The following is a 16,511-nucleotide window of genomic DNA, read 5'->3' on the forward strand; positions in this document are numbered from 1 at the left end:
ACAGCCTCAAAATAAGGGGGGGGGGGCGGTTTAGAACGGAGTTGAGGAGGAACTTCTTCACTCAGAGGGTGGTGAATCTCTGGAATTCTCTGCCCGTTGAACTGGTGGAGGCTACCTCGCTAAATATATTTAAGATGCGGGTAGATAGTTTTCTGATAGACAGGGGAATTAAGGGTTATGGAGAGAAAGCGGGAAAGTGGAACTGATCCACTTCAGATCAGCCATGATCTTATTGAATGGTGGGGCAGGCTCGCAGGGCTAGATGGCCTACTCCTGCTCCTATTTCTTATGTTCTTATGAAGATGAGACACATTCTGCTTATACTTTAACTCCCAGTTATATTTGTGCTCCCTCATGTGAGGACACTTTCCTCTGAATTGAACCTACCAGTCACACAGCTCCGTAAATCTGCAGACGGGTGATGGGGTGCCCGGTATTGATTGGGGATTTGTAACTGATGGAGACTGAGGCAGTCTGCGGAAGAGACGGGGACAAAGTGTGAGCATTCACAGTGACAAAGTTCCACTCAGGAAGATTGTCCATTCACACAGTTTTATAACCCACCCATCGTTAACAATCAGGGGCAATTTGACATATTTACATTCCTCCTATTAAATCTCGCCACACTGAGATACACAGCCAGAAAATGGAGGGGGAGTTTATTTTTAATTCATTCATTGGACACGGGTGTCACCGGGCAGCATTTATTGCCCATCCCGAGATGCCCTTGGAGGGAAGTTGAGTCAACCACATTGCTGTGGATCTGGAGTCATATGTAGGCCAGACCGGGTCAGGACGGCAGATTTCCATCCCTAAAGGACATTAGTGAACCAGGTGGGTTTTCCCGACAATCGACAATGATTTCATGGTCATCAGTAGATTCTTAATTCCAGATTCTTTTTACTGATTTCAGATTCCATCATCTGCCGTGGCGGGATTCGAACCCGGGTCCCCAGAACATTAGCTGAGTTTCTGGGTTAATAACCTAGCGATAATATCACTCGGCCATCGCGTCCCCCAGTTGATCATGGTTAGAGTTGGGGGGGAATTCCCTGTAAATCCGTGCTGCACTGCCGGAGATTCCAGATTCTCCGGAATCCGTGGGGTGCCTGTCCCATCTCAACAACAGAGGCAAACAGCTAGTTTCTGACAGCTTCTGTGACAGAATCCACACGATGGGCTGAAGGGCCTCTCTCTGTGCTGCAGAACTCCCGGGGGGAGGGGGCGGATCTGGAACTCTCCCCAACAAAATAATCGCTGAGGGTCAGTTGAAAATTTCAAAAAACTGAGCCAGCTGGATTTTGTGGGAAGGTGTTTACACATTCCCGAGAAAAGACGGGTGAACAGGGTTAAGATATGGATTAACCATGGTCTAGCTGGCTGGTGGAACAGGCTCAAGGCACTGAATGGCCTCTAGCTGTTCCCATGGCCTGCTCAAACTCTCTCTGATGGTTTCTCAAAACCGTGTCTACCCCAAAGGTAACAAGCACAGCCCCAATTAAACTTACCGATATACCTGGGGTAAAAGTAATCCTGTGGAGATAAAGAAAGACAGTTTTCATCAGAACAATCGTCAGAGCGCAATCACACTCAGCGATACACACAGAGCGAGATCCAGTCCCCACTCACTGGCTGCGTCTTTTTAATATCTATCCCCGCGGGGGGGGTTACCGGCTCTCAGACCTTCAGGACAATTGACACATACTGACTGACACAAGACTAAATACAGTCACAGACCTCAAAATCAGAGTCACACAGACACACAAACACTTCCCTGAACCTCACAGGAAACGACTCAAAATCATAATCATGTCTCACCTGAAGATGACGCACCTCTGACAGTGCGGCACTCCCTCAGCACTGACCCTCTGACAGTGTGGCACTCCCTCAATACTGACCCTCTGACAGTGCGGCACTCCCTCAGCACTGACCCTCTGACAGTGCGGCACTCCCTCAGCACTGACCCTCTGACAGTGCGGCACTCCCTCAGCACTGACCCTCTGACAGTGAGGCACTCCCTCAGTACTGACCCTCTGACACTGCGGCACTCCCTCAGCACTGACCCTCTGACAGTGCAGCACTCCCTCAGCACTGACCCTCTGACAGTGCGGCACTCCCTCAGCCCTGACCCTCTGACAGTGCGGCACTCCCTCAGCACTGACCCTCTGACAGTGCGGCACTCCCTCAGCACTGACCCTCTGACAGTGCGGCACTCCCTCAGCACTGACCCTCTGACAGTTCGGCACTCCCTCAGCACTGACCCTCTGACAGTGCGGCACTCCCTCAGCACCGACCCTCTGACAGTGCGGCGCTCCCTCAGCACTGACCCTCTGACAGTGCGGCACTCCCTCAGCACTGACCCTCTGACAGTGCGGCACTCCCTCAGTAATGACCCTCTGACAGTGTGGCACTCCCTCAGTAATGACCCTCTGACAGTGTGGCACTCCCTCAGCACTGACCCTCTGACAGTGCGGCACTCCCTCAGTAATGACCCTCTGACAGTGTGGCACTCCCTCAGTAATGACCCTCTGACAGTGCGGCACTCCCTCAGCACTGACCCTCTGACAGTGCGGCACTCCCTCAGCACTGACCCTCTGACAGTGCGGCACTCCCTCAGTAATGACCCTCTGACAGTGTGGCACTCCCTCAGCACTGACCCTCTGACAGTGCGGCACTCCCTCAGCACTGACCCTCTGACAGTGCGGCACTCCCTCAGCACTGACCCTCTGACAGTGCGGCACTCCCTCAGTAATGACCCTCTGACAGTGTGGCACTCCCTCGGTATTTCACTGAAATTGGGTTTTGTGCCCATGTCTGTGTTCTGAGATTTTTACCCACCACCTTCACCTTCAGGGCCCGAAATCCTGTGAAGATGATCAAATACTTACCGTTTCCTGATGGTTCTCGAATATTTCCCTTGCTTCCTCTCTGTTGCAAAATTCTTCAATACATTCCCGCTCTAAGCTGCCTTGTTTACGTTCCTCGAACATCACATTTGCTCGTCGCTGCCTGATGAGGAATTGTGTTGCTTGTTGGTGTGACAGAACTGTGTGTGAGAAAACATCCAGGTCACACACTGCTCGCTCTGCCGCTACTCGATTCTACATTCAAAGGTGTGCGGGATCAATGGATTGGCCATTGTAAAATGGCCCTGGGTGTCAGGGGGTTTAGCAGGGTAAATATGTGGGGTAAGGGGGATGGGGCCTGGCTGGGGTCGTGGTTGGTGCAGAATCAATGGGCTGAATGGCCTGCTTCAGCACTCCCAGGATTCTATGATTCAGTTTATCCACTGAAGGTTCTCAGGTTTGTTATTACAAGTGGGTCAGACCAGTCAGGGCTTGAATTTTCCAGCCATTCACACAAGCGCTCCTGCAGAGCAGACCCCGCTGCCAGCCAATGACAGACCATCTCCGCCACCACGAAACACGCAGCGGCTTCTGGGGAAATTCAGCCCGGTCTCCCCTTTCCCCCACCCCCGTCTCCCCTTTCCCCCACCCCCAAGGGTCGAGAGCTTCGTGTTGTTTGGTGTCCAGATCACCAACAACTTATCCTGGTCCCCCCATGCCGACACTATAGTTAAGAAAGCCCCACCAACGCCTTCACTTTCTCAGAAGACTAATGAAATTTGGCACGTCCGCTACGACTCTCACCAACTTTTACAGATGCACCATAGAAAACATTCTTTCTGGTTGTATCACAGCTTGGTCTGGGCTCCTGCTCTGCCCAAGACCATGAGGAACTACAAAAGGTCGTGAATGTAGCCCAATCCATCACACAAACCAGCCTCCCATCCACTGACTCTGTCTACACTTCCCACTGCCTCGGCAAAGCAGCCAGTATAATTAAGGACCCCACGCACCCCGGACATTCTCTCTTCCACTTTCTTCTGTGGGGAAAAATATACAAAAGTCTGAGATCACGCACCAACCGACTCAAAAACAGCTTCTTCCCTGCTGCTGTCAGGCTTTTGAATGGACCTACCTCACATTAAGCTGATCTTTCTCTACACCCTCGCTGTGACTGTAACATTACATTCTGCACCCTCTCCTTTCCTTCTCTATGAACGGTATGCTTTGTCTGTATAGCACACAAGAAACAATACTTTTCACTGTACGTTAATACATGTGACAATAATAAATCAAATCAAATCAAATCAACCCTCCAACAGGGGCTACATTTCAGAAATACTCGCTCAGCAGTAAAACACTTCTTCAGTTTTGGTGAGACCACATCTGGAATACTATGTGCAGTTTTGGGTCTTCGCATTTCAGAAAGGATATAATGGCATTGGAGCCGGTACAGTGAAGTTTCACTAAATTGGGATGGAAGGGTTTTCCTAAGATGACAGGCTGAGTAAATTGGGCTTGTATTGTCTGGAGTTTGGAAGAATGAGAGACAATCTTACTGAAACTGACAAATTTCTGAAGAGACTTGATAAGGTGGAGGTGAGAATTTGTTTTCGTTGGTCGGAGAATCTAAAACACGGGGGCACAGTCTCAGGATAAGAAGCCAGCCATTTAGAATTGAAATGTGGAGAGATTTCTTCGCAGAGATAGTTGTGAATCTTTGGAATTCTGAACCCCAGAGGATTGTGCATGTTCCATCACTGAATACCATAAAGGGTAGGGAAACATTTTGGAGTTAAGGGATGGGGAGTGTTTGGGATCAGATTAGAAACTCCAAGATAGATTATGAAGTTAGCCTAAATCCCAACTATTTTTGATTCTGGCATTAGTGCGAGCATAATGTGTTTCTCTTCAAGTGTGATTCTATTGATCCACTCGGAAGCTTTTATCAAAACAAACTTTATTTAACAACACTGTTAAAATATAACAAAAAAAATTTGTGTAACTTTTACCATTTGAAAGGCTTAAACATGATAAGGTATAATTCTTAACAGCTTGATATCTCTATAGTTCCACTTTAAGCAATATTCCTCATAGATATAAACCTCTCTTCAGAACTGGTTAGCAAGACACACAGGCTTACATGAATTCCCAGTCCTCCAGCCTTTTAACTGAGGACCAGGACTGAGATACAGACAGACACCTGTCTTCTGACTCTCAGACAGCAGCCTCCAGAGGGAAACCTGTCTTCACACAGCAGAACTCCAGAGGGAGAGAGAGAGAGAGAAGGGGAGAAAATAGCTCTTGCCTTTGGCAGACCTCTGCAGAGAAACATCTATTTTCTATCAGGTCCCCGGACTTCAATTTCTAGACAGAGAGAGAAATTCAAACTGCAACTGTCTGCTTTTATCTCTCTGTAAGCCTAGCTCCCCCACACATGATTTTCTTCTCAATCAACCTATTCAAACCCTACTCTGAAACTCTATGGAGCAGCTGTAAGAATAACAATAAAGCATTCGTCCAGATTAAAACAAACACTCCAAAAATTAGGAGCAATTAAGCTTCTACAGTCTCAGCAGGTGGACTGCCTGTTGTAGACTATTTAGATACGTTAAACAGAACTGCAGCATAAACACAACCTTCACCAGAAACACAACATAAAATACATCTCTTAAAGGCACAGTGTCATCACAGAAGTGGGTGGGAAAATGGAGTGAAGATAATGATGGTAGTAAATGATGGTAGGCTCGATGGACATTATGGAATATTCCTACTATTCCTTGCATTTTTGTGGAAGTTCCGACTGTCTGTAGAAATACAGGTTCTTCCGATGGCTGAATGGCCATTAAAAAGCAAAGTCAATAATAGCATCTTCCACAGTCAATTCCATCAGTGTCACCTCACACCTCACACTGAGCCGCACTGACGTGGCTTCAGACAGAGGGCAGACGTTTGGTGAGAAGAGGAAAATTTTAACCATCTTTCTAAAAAATCCTCAAGCTGCTGCCTGAAGTGTCTCTGACCCTCACGTTACTGACTGTCATGTTACTGACCCTCATGTTACTGAACCTCACGTTACTAACCCCCACGCTATTGACCCTCACACTACTGACCCTCATAATACTGACACACACATTGCTGACCCCTACATTACTGACCCTCACGTTACTGACCCCTTAGCCACAGAGTGAGAATTCCTGTCCTGTTAATTACGTTTTTAAACATTTTTGAGTAGAAACAGCTGCTGTCGGTAAAAATGACCATGAAAATGCTGAATTTTTTTATTTATTCGTGGGTCATGGATGTTATTGGCTGGGCCAGCATTTATTACCCATCCCTAGTTGCCCCTTGAGGTGGTGGTGGTGATCTGCCTTCTTGAATCGCTGCAGTCCCTGTGCTGTGGGTTGACCCACAATACCGTTAGGGAGGATTCTGATCCAGCGACGGTGAAGGAACGGTGATATATTTCCAGGTCAGGATGGTGAGTGGCTTGACGGGAAACCTCCAGGTGGTGATATTCCCAGGTATCTGCTGCCTTTGTCCTTCTAGATGGAGATGGTCGTGGGTTTGGAAGGTGTTGTCTAAGGATCTCTGGTGAATTGCTGCAGTGCATCTTGTAGATTGTACACACTGCTGCTACTGAGTGTCAGATGGTGGAGGGAGTGAATGTTCGTAGATGTGGTGCCAAACAAATGGGGCTGCTTTATCCTGGATGGTGTTGAGCTTCTTGACTCAGAATTCCCCACTATCAACATCCTGGGGGTTACCATTAACCAGAAACTGAACTGGACTTGCCATATAAATACAGTGGCTCCCAGAGCAGATCAGAGGCTGGGAATCCTGTGGAGAATAACTCACCTCCTGGCTCCCCAAAACCTGTCCACCATCTACAAGGCACAAGTCAGGAGTGTGATGGAATACTCCCCACTTGCCTGGATGGGTGTAGCTCCAACAACACTCAAGGAGCTCGGCACAATCCAGGACAAAGCAGCCCCGCTCGATTGGCACCACATCCACAAACATCCACTCCCTCCACCACCAATGAACAGCGGCAGCAATGTGTACCATCTACAAGATGCACTGCAGGGATGCTCTAAAGTTCCTTAGGCAGCATCTTGCAAACCCATGACCACTAACTTCTAGAAGGACGAGAGCAGCAGATACATGGGAGAACATCACTTGCAAGTTCCCCTCCAAGCCACTCACCATCCTGACTTGGAAATATTTTGTCATTCCTTCACTGTTTCTGGAACTCCCTTGCTAACTGTATGGGCTGTACCTACACCACATGGACTGCAGTGGTTCAAGAAGGCAGCTCACCACCACATTCTCGAGGGCAATTAGGGATGGGTAACAAATGGTGGACCAGCCAATAACACCCACATCCAATGAACAAATAAAACTCAAATCTGCCTGGTTGCCTCATGTCTTTGAGGAAAGGAAATCTGCCCTCCTTACCTGGCCTGGCCTATGTAATTCCAGAACCCCAGAATGTGGTTGACTCTCAGCTGCCCTCTGAACTGGCTGAGAAAGACATTCAATTCGATCAAACTGCTGAAAAGAATGACAGTGCTTCAAGGTGAAGGCGAGGCAACTTCCCCTCACAGTAACTGCAGACAGGCAGTAAATTATTCAGGAGCTGGCTGGCTTTGAACAGCTGGAGTTTGCCTGCCTGTGTGTCCAGCTCAGAAACAGGAGGTATACTGCAGCTGACGGAAACTCTGGGGTTTACCTGTCCAGCCCTGGGGCAATGCCCTGAGTTTTGTTGCTGGAGCTGAGGGATCTTTACTGATGGACGCTGACTCTGCAATGTGAGGGTCTCAGTTCATTAACGGGGCAGAATCATCACCTCATCAGACTGAGACAAACCTCCAAAATATTCAGCTGGTAAAGCAGCATCCCGCAGTGGGTCAGAGAGACAGTGCGGCTGTCCCGCAGTGGGTCAGAGAGACAGTGCGGCTGTCCCGCAGTGGGTCAGAGAGACAGTGCGGCTGTCCCGCAGTGGGTCAGAGAGACAGTGCGGCTGTCCCGCAGTGGGTCAGAGAGACAGTGCGGCTGTCCCGCAGTGGGGGTGGGGAAGGGGATCCTGCAGTGGGGTTTTTGGGGGGAGGGGGTGACCTTGCAATAGGTTGCGGCAGGAGGGAGAGGGATAGGAGTAGGGGTGGGGGTTGCGGGGTGTGGGTGAGGGGTAGGGGTGTGGGTTGCGGGGTGTGGGTGGGGGTTGCGGGGTGTGGGTGGGGGGTGTGGGTGGGGGGTAGCGGAGCGGATACTCACAGCACAGGGTCTCCGGCAGGATCAGGGCTCCGAGCAGAGGCAGAAGGCGCAGCCCCGCCGACATCGCGGCAGCGGGAACCGGACTGGGTTCAGCCTCCGGCCCGGGGGGGGGAGGAGCGGGGAGGCGGGGGAGCGGAGCTGGAGCTGGAGGCGGAGAGGCTGCAACACAGAGTGGCAGGGGTGGGAGCTCAGAGTGTGTGTGTGTGTGTGTGTGTGTGGGCGGGGGGGGGGGGGGGATGGTAGTGTATCTGAGTGTGTGTCAGTGTATGTGCCTGTGTGTCTGTCTGTGTCTGTCTGGGTGTATGAATGTTTGTGTGTGTTTGTGTCTTTGTGTGTGAGGGGGTGGGATATGGGGGTGTGTGTATGTCACAGTGTGTGTGTCTGTGTGTGTCCTGTTCTGGGGGATTGTCCTATAGGGAGACAGATTGGGGTTAATCCTGGGGGAGGGGGTGGGGTGGGGAGGGGAGGGGGGTAGCAGAATGGGGTGAGCTCTCAGTAACTGAAACATAAAATTCTTCAGCAGTTGCAGAGGTTTGATGGTGGGAGAATCTAGAACGGTGGGGGGTGGGGGTCACCGTCTCAGTGCGAGGGTCATTCAGAATGAAGAGTGATTTCTTCATCCTGAGGGTTGTGGATCTTTGGAATTCCCAGAGAGAGTTGAGAGAGCCTCAGTGCTGGAGAATATTCAAATCAGCAATTAATAGATCACCGTGTACCAGGGGACCTGGGGAAAGAGAGGGGAGATGGAGTTGAGGTAGATCACCTTGATCCAGTAGATCGACCCTGATCCAATACATAACCCCCACTCTGGTAGATCACCCGGATCCAGTAGATCACCCTGATTCAGTAGATCAGCAATGATTTGAACAGCGAATAACTTCATTGTGTTTGTTAGATTCTGAGTTGTTTTGCTGGGATTGTCATCACTGGGAGTTTGAGTCCAGAATGAGTCTGAAGTTCCTCTGTTTAAATATTGGGACCATGATGTGGAGCTGCTGGTATGGTACATTGGGGAGACCATGCAGACACTGCAACAACAGATAAATAAACACCGCTCGACAATCACCAGGCAGGAGTGTTCTCTTCCTGTTAGCGAACACTTCAGCGGTCACGGGCATTTGGTCTCTGGTCTTTGGGTAAGCATTCTCCAAGACAGCCTTCACAACACACAACAGCACAGAGTCGCTGAGCAGAGACTGATAGCCAAGTTCTGCACTCATGAGGACGGCCTCAACCGGGGTCTTGGGTCCATGTCACACTATCTGTAACCCCCATGACTTGCCTGGACTTGTAAAATCTCACTGTCCTGTCTGGAGACAATACACATCTCTTTAGCCTGTGCTTAACCCTCTCTCCACTCACATTGTCTATACCTTTAAGACTTGATTACCTATAGAGACTCGCATTCCAACCATTATTTTGTAAATTGAGTTTGTGTCTCTATATGCCCTGTTTGTGAACAGAACTCCCACTCACCTGATGAAGGGGCAGCGCTCCGAAAGCTTGTGACTTTTGCGACCAAATAAACCTGTTAGACTTTAACCTGGTGTTGTGAGACTTATTACTATAAATATTCGGATGACAGAAGCTCCCAACATATTCTCTGTTCCCTCCTCACGGATTCCATCCCCTTTCCCTGGTCCCTAACCCAGACTGAACCAGACAACTCACACCTCAGCTTCCTGTTTGACCCTGAAGTAACCTCCTGAATTCAGACCCTTTCCATCACGAAGACCATCTATTTCCAGTTGTGTTATAGTGCCCAATGCTTCCCCTCCCTCACTCATGTCTCTGGCATCTTTGCACTCGATCGTTCCGATGTGCTGTTCGTCACCCTCCTGTTTTCCACTCCCTAAAACCTTCTGCTTATTCAAAACTCAGCTACCTATTTCTGAGCTTACACCAAGTCCCACTCACCGCTTGACCACCCCCCTTCCCCCCCACCACTCATTCTTGCTCATCTACATTGACCCCTGGTCTGGCTATGCTTCAATTTAGAATTATCTATCCTTGTCTTAAGTCCTTTCAGAGTCTGTCTGCTTCTATCTCTGTAACCACCTCCAGCAACGCAACTTTCCAAGATAGCTGTGCTCCTCCAACTAGCTCCTGGTATCTCCCTGAATCCCTTCACTCCACCTTTGCTTGCTGAGTCTTCAACCATCAAGATCCATTGGGCAGCACAGTGGTTAGCACTGCTGTTTCACTGTGCTAGGGAGCCAGGTTCAATCCCAGTGGCACAGTGGTTAGCACTGCTGTTTCACAGCTCCAGTGACCTGGATTTGATTCCCGGCTTGGATGACTGTGTGGCGTTTGCATGTTCTCCCCGTGTCTGCGTGGGTTTCCTCTGGATGCTTCGGTTTCCTCCCACAGTCCAAAGATGTGTGGATTAGGTTGATTGGCCAAGGTAAATTGCTCCTTAGTGTCCCAGGATGCATAGGTTTGAGGGATTAGTGGGTAAATGTTTGGGGTTATTTGGATTGGGTCTAGGTAGGATTGTGTTCGGTGTAGACTCGATGAGCCAAATGGCCCCTTTCTGCACTGTAGATCTGCTATGGTTCGAAATTTATAAAATAAAATGGCAGAACCATCAGGAGCGTAGACACACAAGGAGATCTGGGCATACAGATCCATAGATCCTTAAAAATGGCAGCACAGATGGAAAAGTTAATAAAGAAAGCATATGGCATACTTGCCTTCATCAGCTGGGACATCGAGCATAAGAGTTGGCAAATTATAAGAACATAAGAACTAGGAGCAGGAGTCGGCCATCTGGCCCTTCGAGCCTGCTCTGCTATTCAATAAGATCATGGCTGATCTTTTCATGGGCTCAGCTCCACTTACCCGCCCACTCACCATAACCCTTAATTCCTTTACTGTTCAAAAATCTATCTATCCTTACCTTAATAACATTCAATGAGGCAGCCTCAACTGCTTCACTGGGCAGGAAATTCCACAGATTCACAGAAGAAGTTCCTCCTCAACTCAGTCCTAAATTATGTTACTGTTGTATAAAATGTTGGTTAGGCCACATTTGGAGTGCTGTATCCAATTCTGGTCACCACACTGCCAGAAGGACATGGAGACTTTGGAGGGAGTACAGAAAAGGTTTCCCAGGATGTTGCCGGGTATGGAGGGCATTAGCTATGAGGAGAGGTTACATAAGAACATAAGAAATAGGAGCAGGAGTAGGCCATCTAGCCCTTCGAGCCTGCCCCGCCATTCAATAAGATCATGGCTGATCTGTCGTGGCTCAGTTCCACTTTCCCGCCCTCTCCCCATAACCCTTAATCCCCTCTCTTATCAAAAACCCATCAACCCGCTTCTTAAAAATATTTAGCGAGGCAGCCTCCACCACTTCAACGGGCAGAGAATTCCAGAGATTCACCACCCTTTGAGTGAAGAAGTTCCTCCTCAACTCCGTTCTAAACCGCCTCCCCTTTATCTTGAGGCTGTGCCCCCTAGTCCTACTGTCTTTTTTGAGTGGGAAGAGTCTCTCCACCTCTATCCTATCCATCCCATTCATCATCTTATACGTCTCAATGAGATCTCCCCTCATTCTTCTAAACTCTAACGAGTACAAGCCTAGTTTATTCAGCCTCTCCTCATAGCTCAATCCCCTCAACTCCGGTATCAGCCTAGTAAACCTCCTCTGCACTCCCTCCAGGGCCAAAATATCCTTGCGCAGGTGCGGCGCCCAAAACTGCACACAGTACTCCGGCTGCGGCCTCACCAATGCCCTATACAGCTGCAGCAAGACCTCCCTACTTTTATATTCAATCCCCCTCGCTATGAAGGCCAGCATCCCATTCGCCTTCCTGACCACCTGCTGCACCTGCAAGCTGGGTTTTTGCGACTCATGCACAAGGGCCCCGAGGTCCCTCTGCACCGTCGCCTGCTGCAGTTTTTCGCCACGTAAGTAATAGTCCTTCCAACCATTCTTCCTACCAAAGTGGACCACCTCACACTTGCCAACATTAAATTCCATTTGCCATTTCCTGGCCCATTCGCCCAGCCTATCTAGATCCTTCTGCAGACTCTCCACACCCTCCGCACAATTTGCCTTTCCCCCAATCTTGGTGTCATCAGCAAATTTCGACACCCTGCACAAATAAACTGGGAATAAACTGTTGAATAAACTGGGATTGTTCTTTCTGGAAGAACGGAGGCTGAGGGGAGACCTGATATAAGTTTATAAAATTATGATGGGTGTAGATAGGGTGAACAGTTGGAAGCTTTTTCCCCAGGGTAGAAATGATAATTACAAGGGGGCACAAGTTCAAGGTAAGCGGGGGAAGGTTCAGTGGAGATGTGCGGAGAGGGGGGGTAGTTTTTTACACAGAGGGTGGTGGGGGCCTGGAATGCACTGCCAAGTGAGGTGGTTGAGGCAGATACATTTAAGACTTATCTGGATAGACAACGGGCAGGGAAGAAAGGGATACAGGCGGTTGGTCTAGATAGGTAAACCTGATCAGTGCAGGCTTGGAGGGCTGAAGAACCTGTTCCTGTTCTTTGTTCTTAGAAGTTCCCTCCTCAACACCACCTCACCTCATCACTACTTTCCTTTCCATCTATCTGCTTTGTGCAGAACTTTCCATCCGGTTCTGTGGTCAGTTAGCTTCATACGAGGAGGTCCCCTACACACAGCCGGCTGTGGGAAGCTGCAAGCTCTCTGCAGCTAAACATTCGCAGAGGGATTGCAGACAGAGAAAAAGAAGGAAGGAGCCCAATTCTCCCGAGTCTCTCCGCCTCTGGGGCCCAGGTCGGGGTGTCTTGCCTAATGTTTGCACCTGGCGTAGACACATTGGTAAGAGATCAATCACTGTAAACAGTTTTCAACCTGGAATGAATAGCTACCAGGAAAAACCTCTAGGGTCACAATGGGCAGAGAGCTGGCAAAAAGAGCTGTCCAATCTGTCCTTTGTCTGTGACCCTGGAGATTGTTCCTGGTAGCATGATGGGCTGAATGGCCTCCTTGTGCTATGTCATTCGATGAGTCTATAATTCCAGGCGGGACGTTACCGAGGTTGAACACACAAGTCCACACGGTGCTAGAAAACCTCGATGGTGTGGACAGACCCGGTGTGTGTTCCGTCTCCGGCGACACCCGACTGTGAATGTAGCTGCTAAAGCGGGGCATACCAGACAACCCCCCCTCGGTCGCCGGCGCCCTGTGTACGCCTGTTCATGGTGGTTTTGGCCATGAGGTCCACCCCAACCCCACCCCCCGCACCGTTTGTTCTCATTATTACCGTTCCCTATTCACACTCCTACTTACCGCTCCTCAATCCTTGGGAACATTTCTCTCGGAAGCATGAACAGACAGCTGTTTAAAAACTGGTGATTTTATTTTGGCAGTTAAAAATGCAAGGTGTCCGATTAGTATTTTAGGTAAAATGTTAACGTACAAGCATTGTTCAGCTGGCAGGTCTAATGGAGACTCTCTGTGGAACTAAACACTTCCCTCAGTCCGTTTGTCTTTTGACAGTTCGGGAATCCTACGACTGTACAATTTACTCAACATTTCTCTACGACATGGTAAACCTATTCTACTGGGGTATACTAATGGACAAGTCCCTGCAGCTTCTGAGGAATTTTATCTACCTACAATTGTGGTTGTATTTTCATCCCTTTAGATAGAAATGTGCGATTGCAAATGAAGATTAAAGTCCTACTTTCTGTTACAATTAAAGCAGGAGGTGTGGGGGGGGGGGGGTCAGTATATATTCCACAACAGAACATCTGGGCCCCAAAACCCTATAACTGTCATTAGTAATGGCACTAACAAATCGCCCTTTTCAGAGTGTGTGAACGATGCTGTGTTTTGTATCCCTGATACAGGATAGAACAGTCCGAGATTACACACAAACGGTTCAGTCATTGTACTGTGTCAGGTGGCGTGTACAGGCAGTTCCCCTACCGCACATGTTGTTGGTATGACAAAAGTATGTTAAAGGAGAGGACTTCTAAAACTGCACACACGGTACAACAGCAAATGGCACAGAGGTTAAGAGTCTTTTTCCAATTGCAGTGACACAAGTTAACATTCGATGGGGGCAGCAATCATGGGGGCCACGGTGCCCGCACGCACACACCCCTGAGAGTCCGCCCAAAGATATCAAATGATTGTGGAAGAGAACAGTGTCTTTGAGTGGCGTAGGATGGACGTGGCGGCAATTCTGGCCTCATTCTCTCCCCGGAATAGAATCTTCAGCTGGGAAGTGAAGAGGAGCCACTGGGATATGATTCAGAAAGATCTGCTGTGTTATGAGTGTCTTTTCACTGGAGGCTGGGGTGAATATAAACTGACGCTGATGTTTCTAAAGGGCAAATTCACAAAGCTTTACTGAGGCAGAGACACCTCCCCCCGCCCCCCGCCTTCCTCGGATGGGACACAGATCAGGAATTTAAACCTCTCACTCAGTCCTGGGCGCTCCGTCTAGTATCGCTCCCAGAGTTTATCCTTGTGCATTGCAGCTTGTGAGATTCTGATACTTCAATACTCCGCATTCTCGGATCCAACAATTCCTAAAGCTTCCCATTGGAGTTGCTCACAGACTGATTCACTTTCAATGATCATTGAACTGATCACCTCCCCAAAGCAGTTATAAAATAATTGCCTTGAAGGCAAATGGCAAGTCATCTGTCATCAACAGATGACAAAAAGTGCACACCGTAACTGTCCGTGAAAACATTGTTAAAATCGGAACAAAACTGTGTTGCTTGAATGCTCCAAGCCTGTACATATAATACAACTTCTTCTCTGTGTTTTCAGTCTGTATTCAGCATCTTCAGGGACAAAATAATACTCTCGGCATTCCCAGGTCTTAAGACAGCTGATCACACAGAATTGGTCGAAGATCCTGAGTTTTGAGTCATGTAACACTGAAGAGACTTATCACCAATTGGATGTTCCCTAGAAACAAACAAATTGCACATTTATTAAATTACACATGAAGTTATACACATGAGACAATGTGGGGGGGGGCCTTTGAAGGTGATGGGGAAAGTAGATAAGATGGTAAAGACTGTGGGCAGGATTTGTAAAAGGAACATGGAAAACAAAAACAAGAAAATAATTCTAAATGTTCAGGAAACACACAGGCACAATTTTGTATCCAATTCTGCGCATCGCACTAACAATAATCAAAACCTGGAGGAGATTTACCAGAATTTTCCCAGAGGATGAGGGATTCCAGTGAACCTGCAGATTGTTCCCTTTGGAGCAGAGAAGGTTAAAGGGGACATTTCATCGAGGAGTTCAAAATCACACAGGGTTTTGATAAAAGAAGGAGAAAGTGTTTCCACTGAGGGGAAGGTCAGGAACCAGAGGGGCACGGATCGAGGGTGATTGACCAAAAGAATTGGAGGCAAAATGAGGGGAGGTTTTTCACATGGTGAACTGTTACAATCTGATAGGGTGATGGAAAAATATTCAATAATTTTCAAGAGGGGGAATTGGATAATTACTTGAAAAGGAAAAACAAAAGCATCTTTATGAGAAAAGAGGTAGGGAGTGGGAGTAATTGATTAGCACAGGTAAGATGGGCTGAATGGCCTCCTGTGCTGTATCATTCTACGATCTTAACTGTTCTTTCCCCAGCCCACACTCCTATGGCAAACCATAATGAAAGTGTGGCCTTTCGGGGGGGGCGGGGTGAGGAGGGGAGGGGAGGGGGTGTGCTGGGGGGGAGGTGGGGGGGGTGCGAGTCCTGCTTGACAAATAACCTCAGCCCCCCAACTCCCAAAAAAATTAGGATGACTCCTATGTCTCTGTCGATGCCCCCACAAGGTCAACGCAGCAAAGAGAATCAGCGAGACTTCCTGGTTGCACCGGGGTGGGAATTGTCAGTGACAGGACAGGAACTTCTGGATGCTGGTGAGATCAGGAAATCCCACCCAACCTGAGGACAGGAATATTCCAAAGTATTTCCAGCACAGAGTCAGGCCATTCGGCCCAAGAGGCCCAGTCTGATGTTGGTGCTCCCAAGCTGTTTTTAGGTTGTTGGAGGAAGGGACAATTTGAACAAAATGTCTCACTTACTGGCTGCCATACTTGGTCCTCTTGAACTTATTCTTCATATATTGAGCATGCTCCAACTCCAGCGTTTGGACCGCAGCGAGAATCTGTTTTGACACTTTGTACGTCTCCTGAGGGTCATCGATAATGAACGTTGAGTATTCCTCCTGCTCTGGGCCATCGTACACAGACTTGCTTCCACATGCCTCTGGTAATGAGTCAAATAGAGGTGATTACTTTGAGAAATGGAACAATAACAACAATTTGCATTTCCATGGCACCATTAACATAGTAAAAATATCCCGGGGCATCATCAGATTGACACTGAACTGATTGAGGAGATATTGAGACAAGTGACCAAAAACTTGGTCAAG

At 48.5% G+C, this 16,511-nt stretch overlaps 2 protein-coding genes across 4 annotated transcripts in view; both read right to left on the minus strand.

Moving 5' to 3' along the window:
• Positions 1-16,511, minus strand: part of LOC145349499 (vitamin K-dependent protein S-like) — a 118,878-nt gene that overhangs the window by 18,955 nt on the left and 83,412 nt on the right. The window contains exons 1-4 of one of the 3 annotated variants that reach the window (XM_080198038.1): positions 8,121-8,271; positions 2,889-3,046; positions 1,509-1,533; positions 388-474 (exon numbers count right to left, since the gene is read on the minus strand). In XM_080198038.1, coding sequence (XP_080054164.1) covers positions 388-474; positions 1,509-1,533; positions 2,889-3,046; positions 8,121-8,184 — 334 coding nt within the window. In that variant the 5' untranslated portion in view covers positions 8,185-8,271. Of the gene's footprint in view, positions 1-387; positions 475-1,508; positions 1,534-2,888; positions 3,047-7,304; positions 7,324-8,120; positions 8,272-16,511 lie in introns of those variants that run through there. The other 2 variants (XM_080198040.1, XM_080198039.1) reach the window with 2 other exon arrangements.
• The window catches only part of rasa3 (RAS p21 protein activator 3), a 144,356-nt gene continuing 141,305 nt past the window's right edge, over positions 13,461-16,511 (minus strand). The window contains exons 23-24 of the mRNA XM_080198037.1: positions 16,162-16,345; positions 13,461-15,033 (exon numbers count right to left, since the gene is read on the minus strand). Coding sequence (XP_080054163.1) covers positions 14,958-15,033; positions 16,162-16,345 — 260 coding nt within the window. The 3' untranslated portion in view covers positions 13,461-14,957. The remainder of the gene's footprint in view (positions 15,034-16,161; positions 16,346-16,511) is intronic.

This window comes from Carcharhinus amblyrhynchos, chromosome 10 (genome assembly GCF_965287045.1).
Source record: "Carcharhinus amblyrhynchos chromosome 10, sCarAmb.v2.hapA, whole genome shotgun sequence".
NCBI lineage: Eukaryota > Metazoa > Chordata > Chondrichthyes > Carcharhiniformes > Carcharhinidae > Carcharhinus > Carcharhinus amblyrhynchos.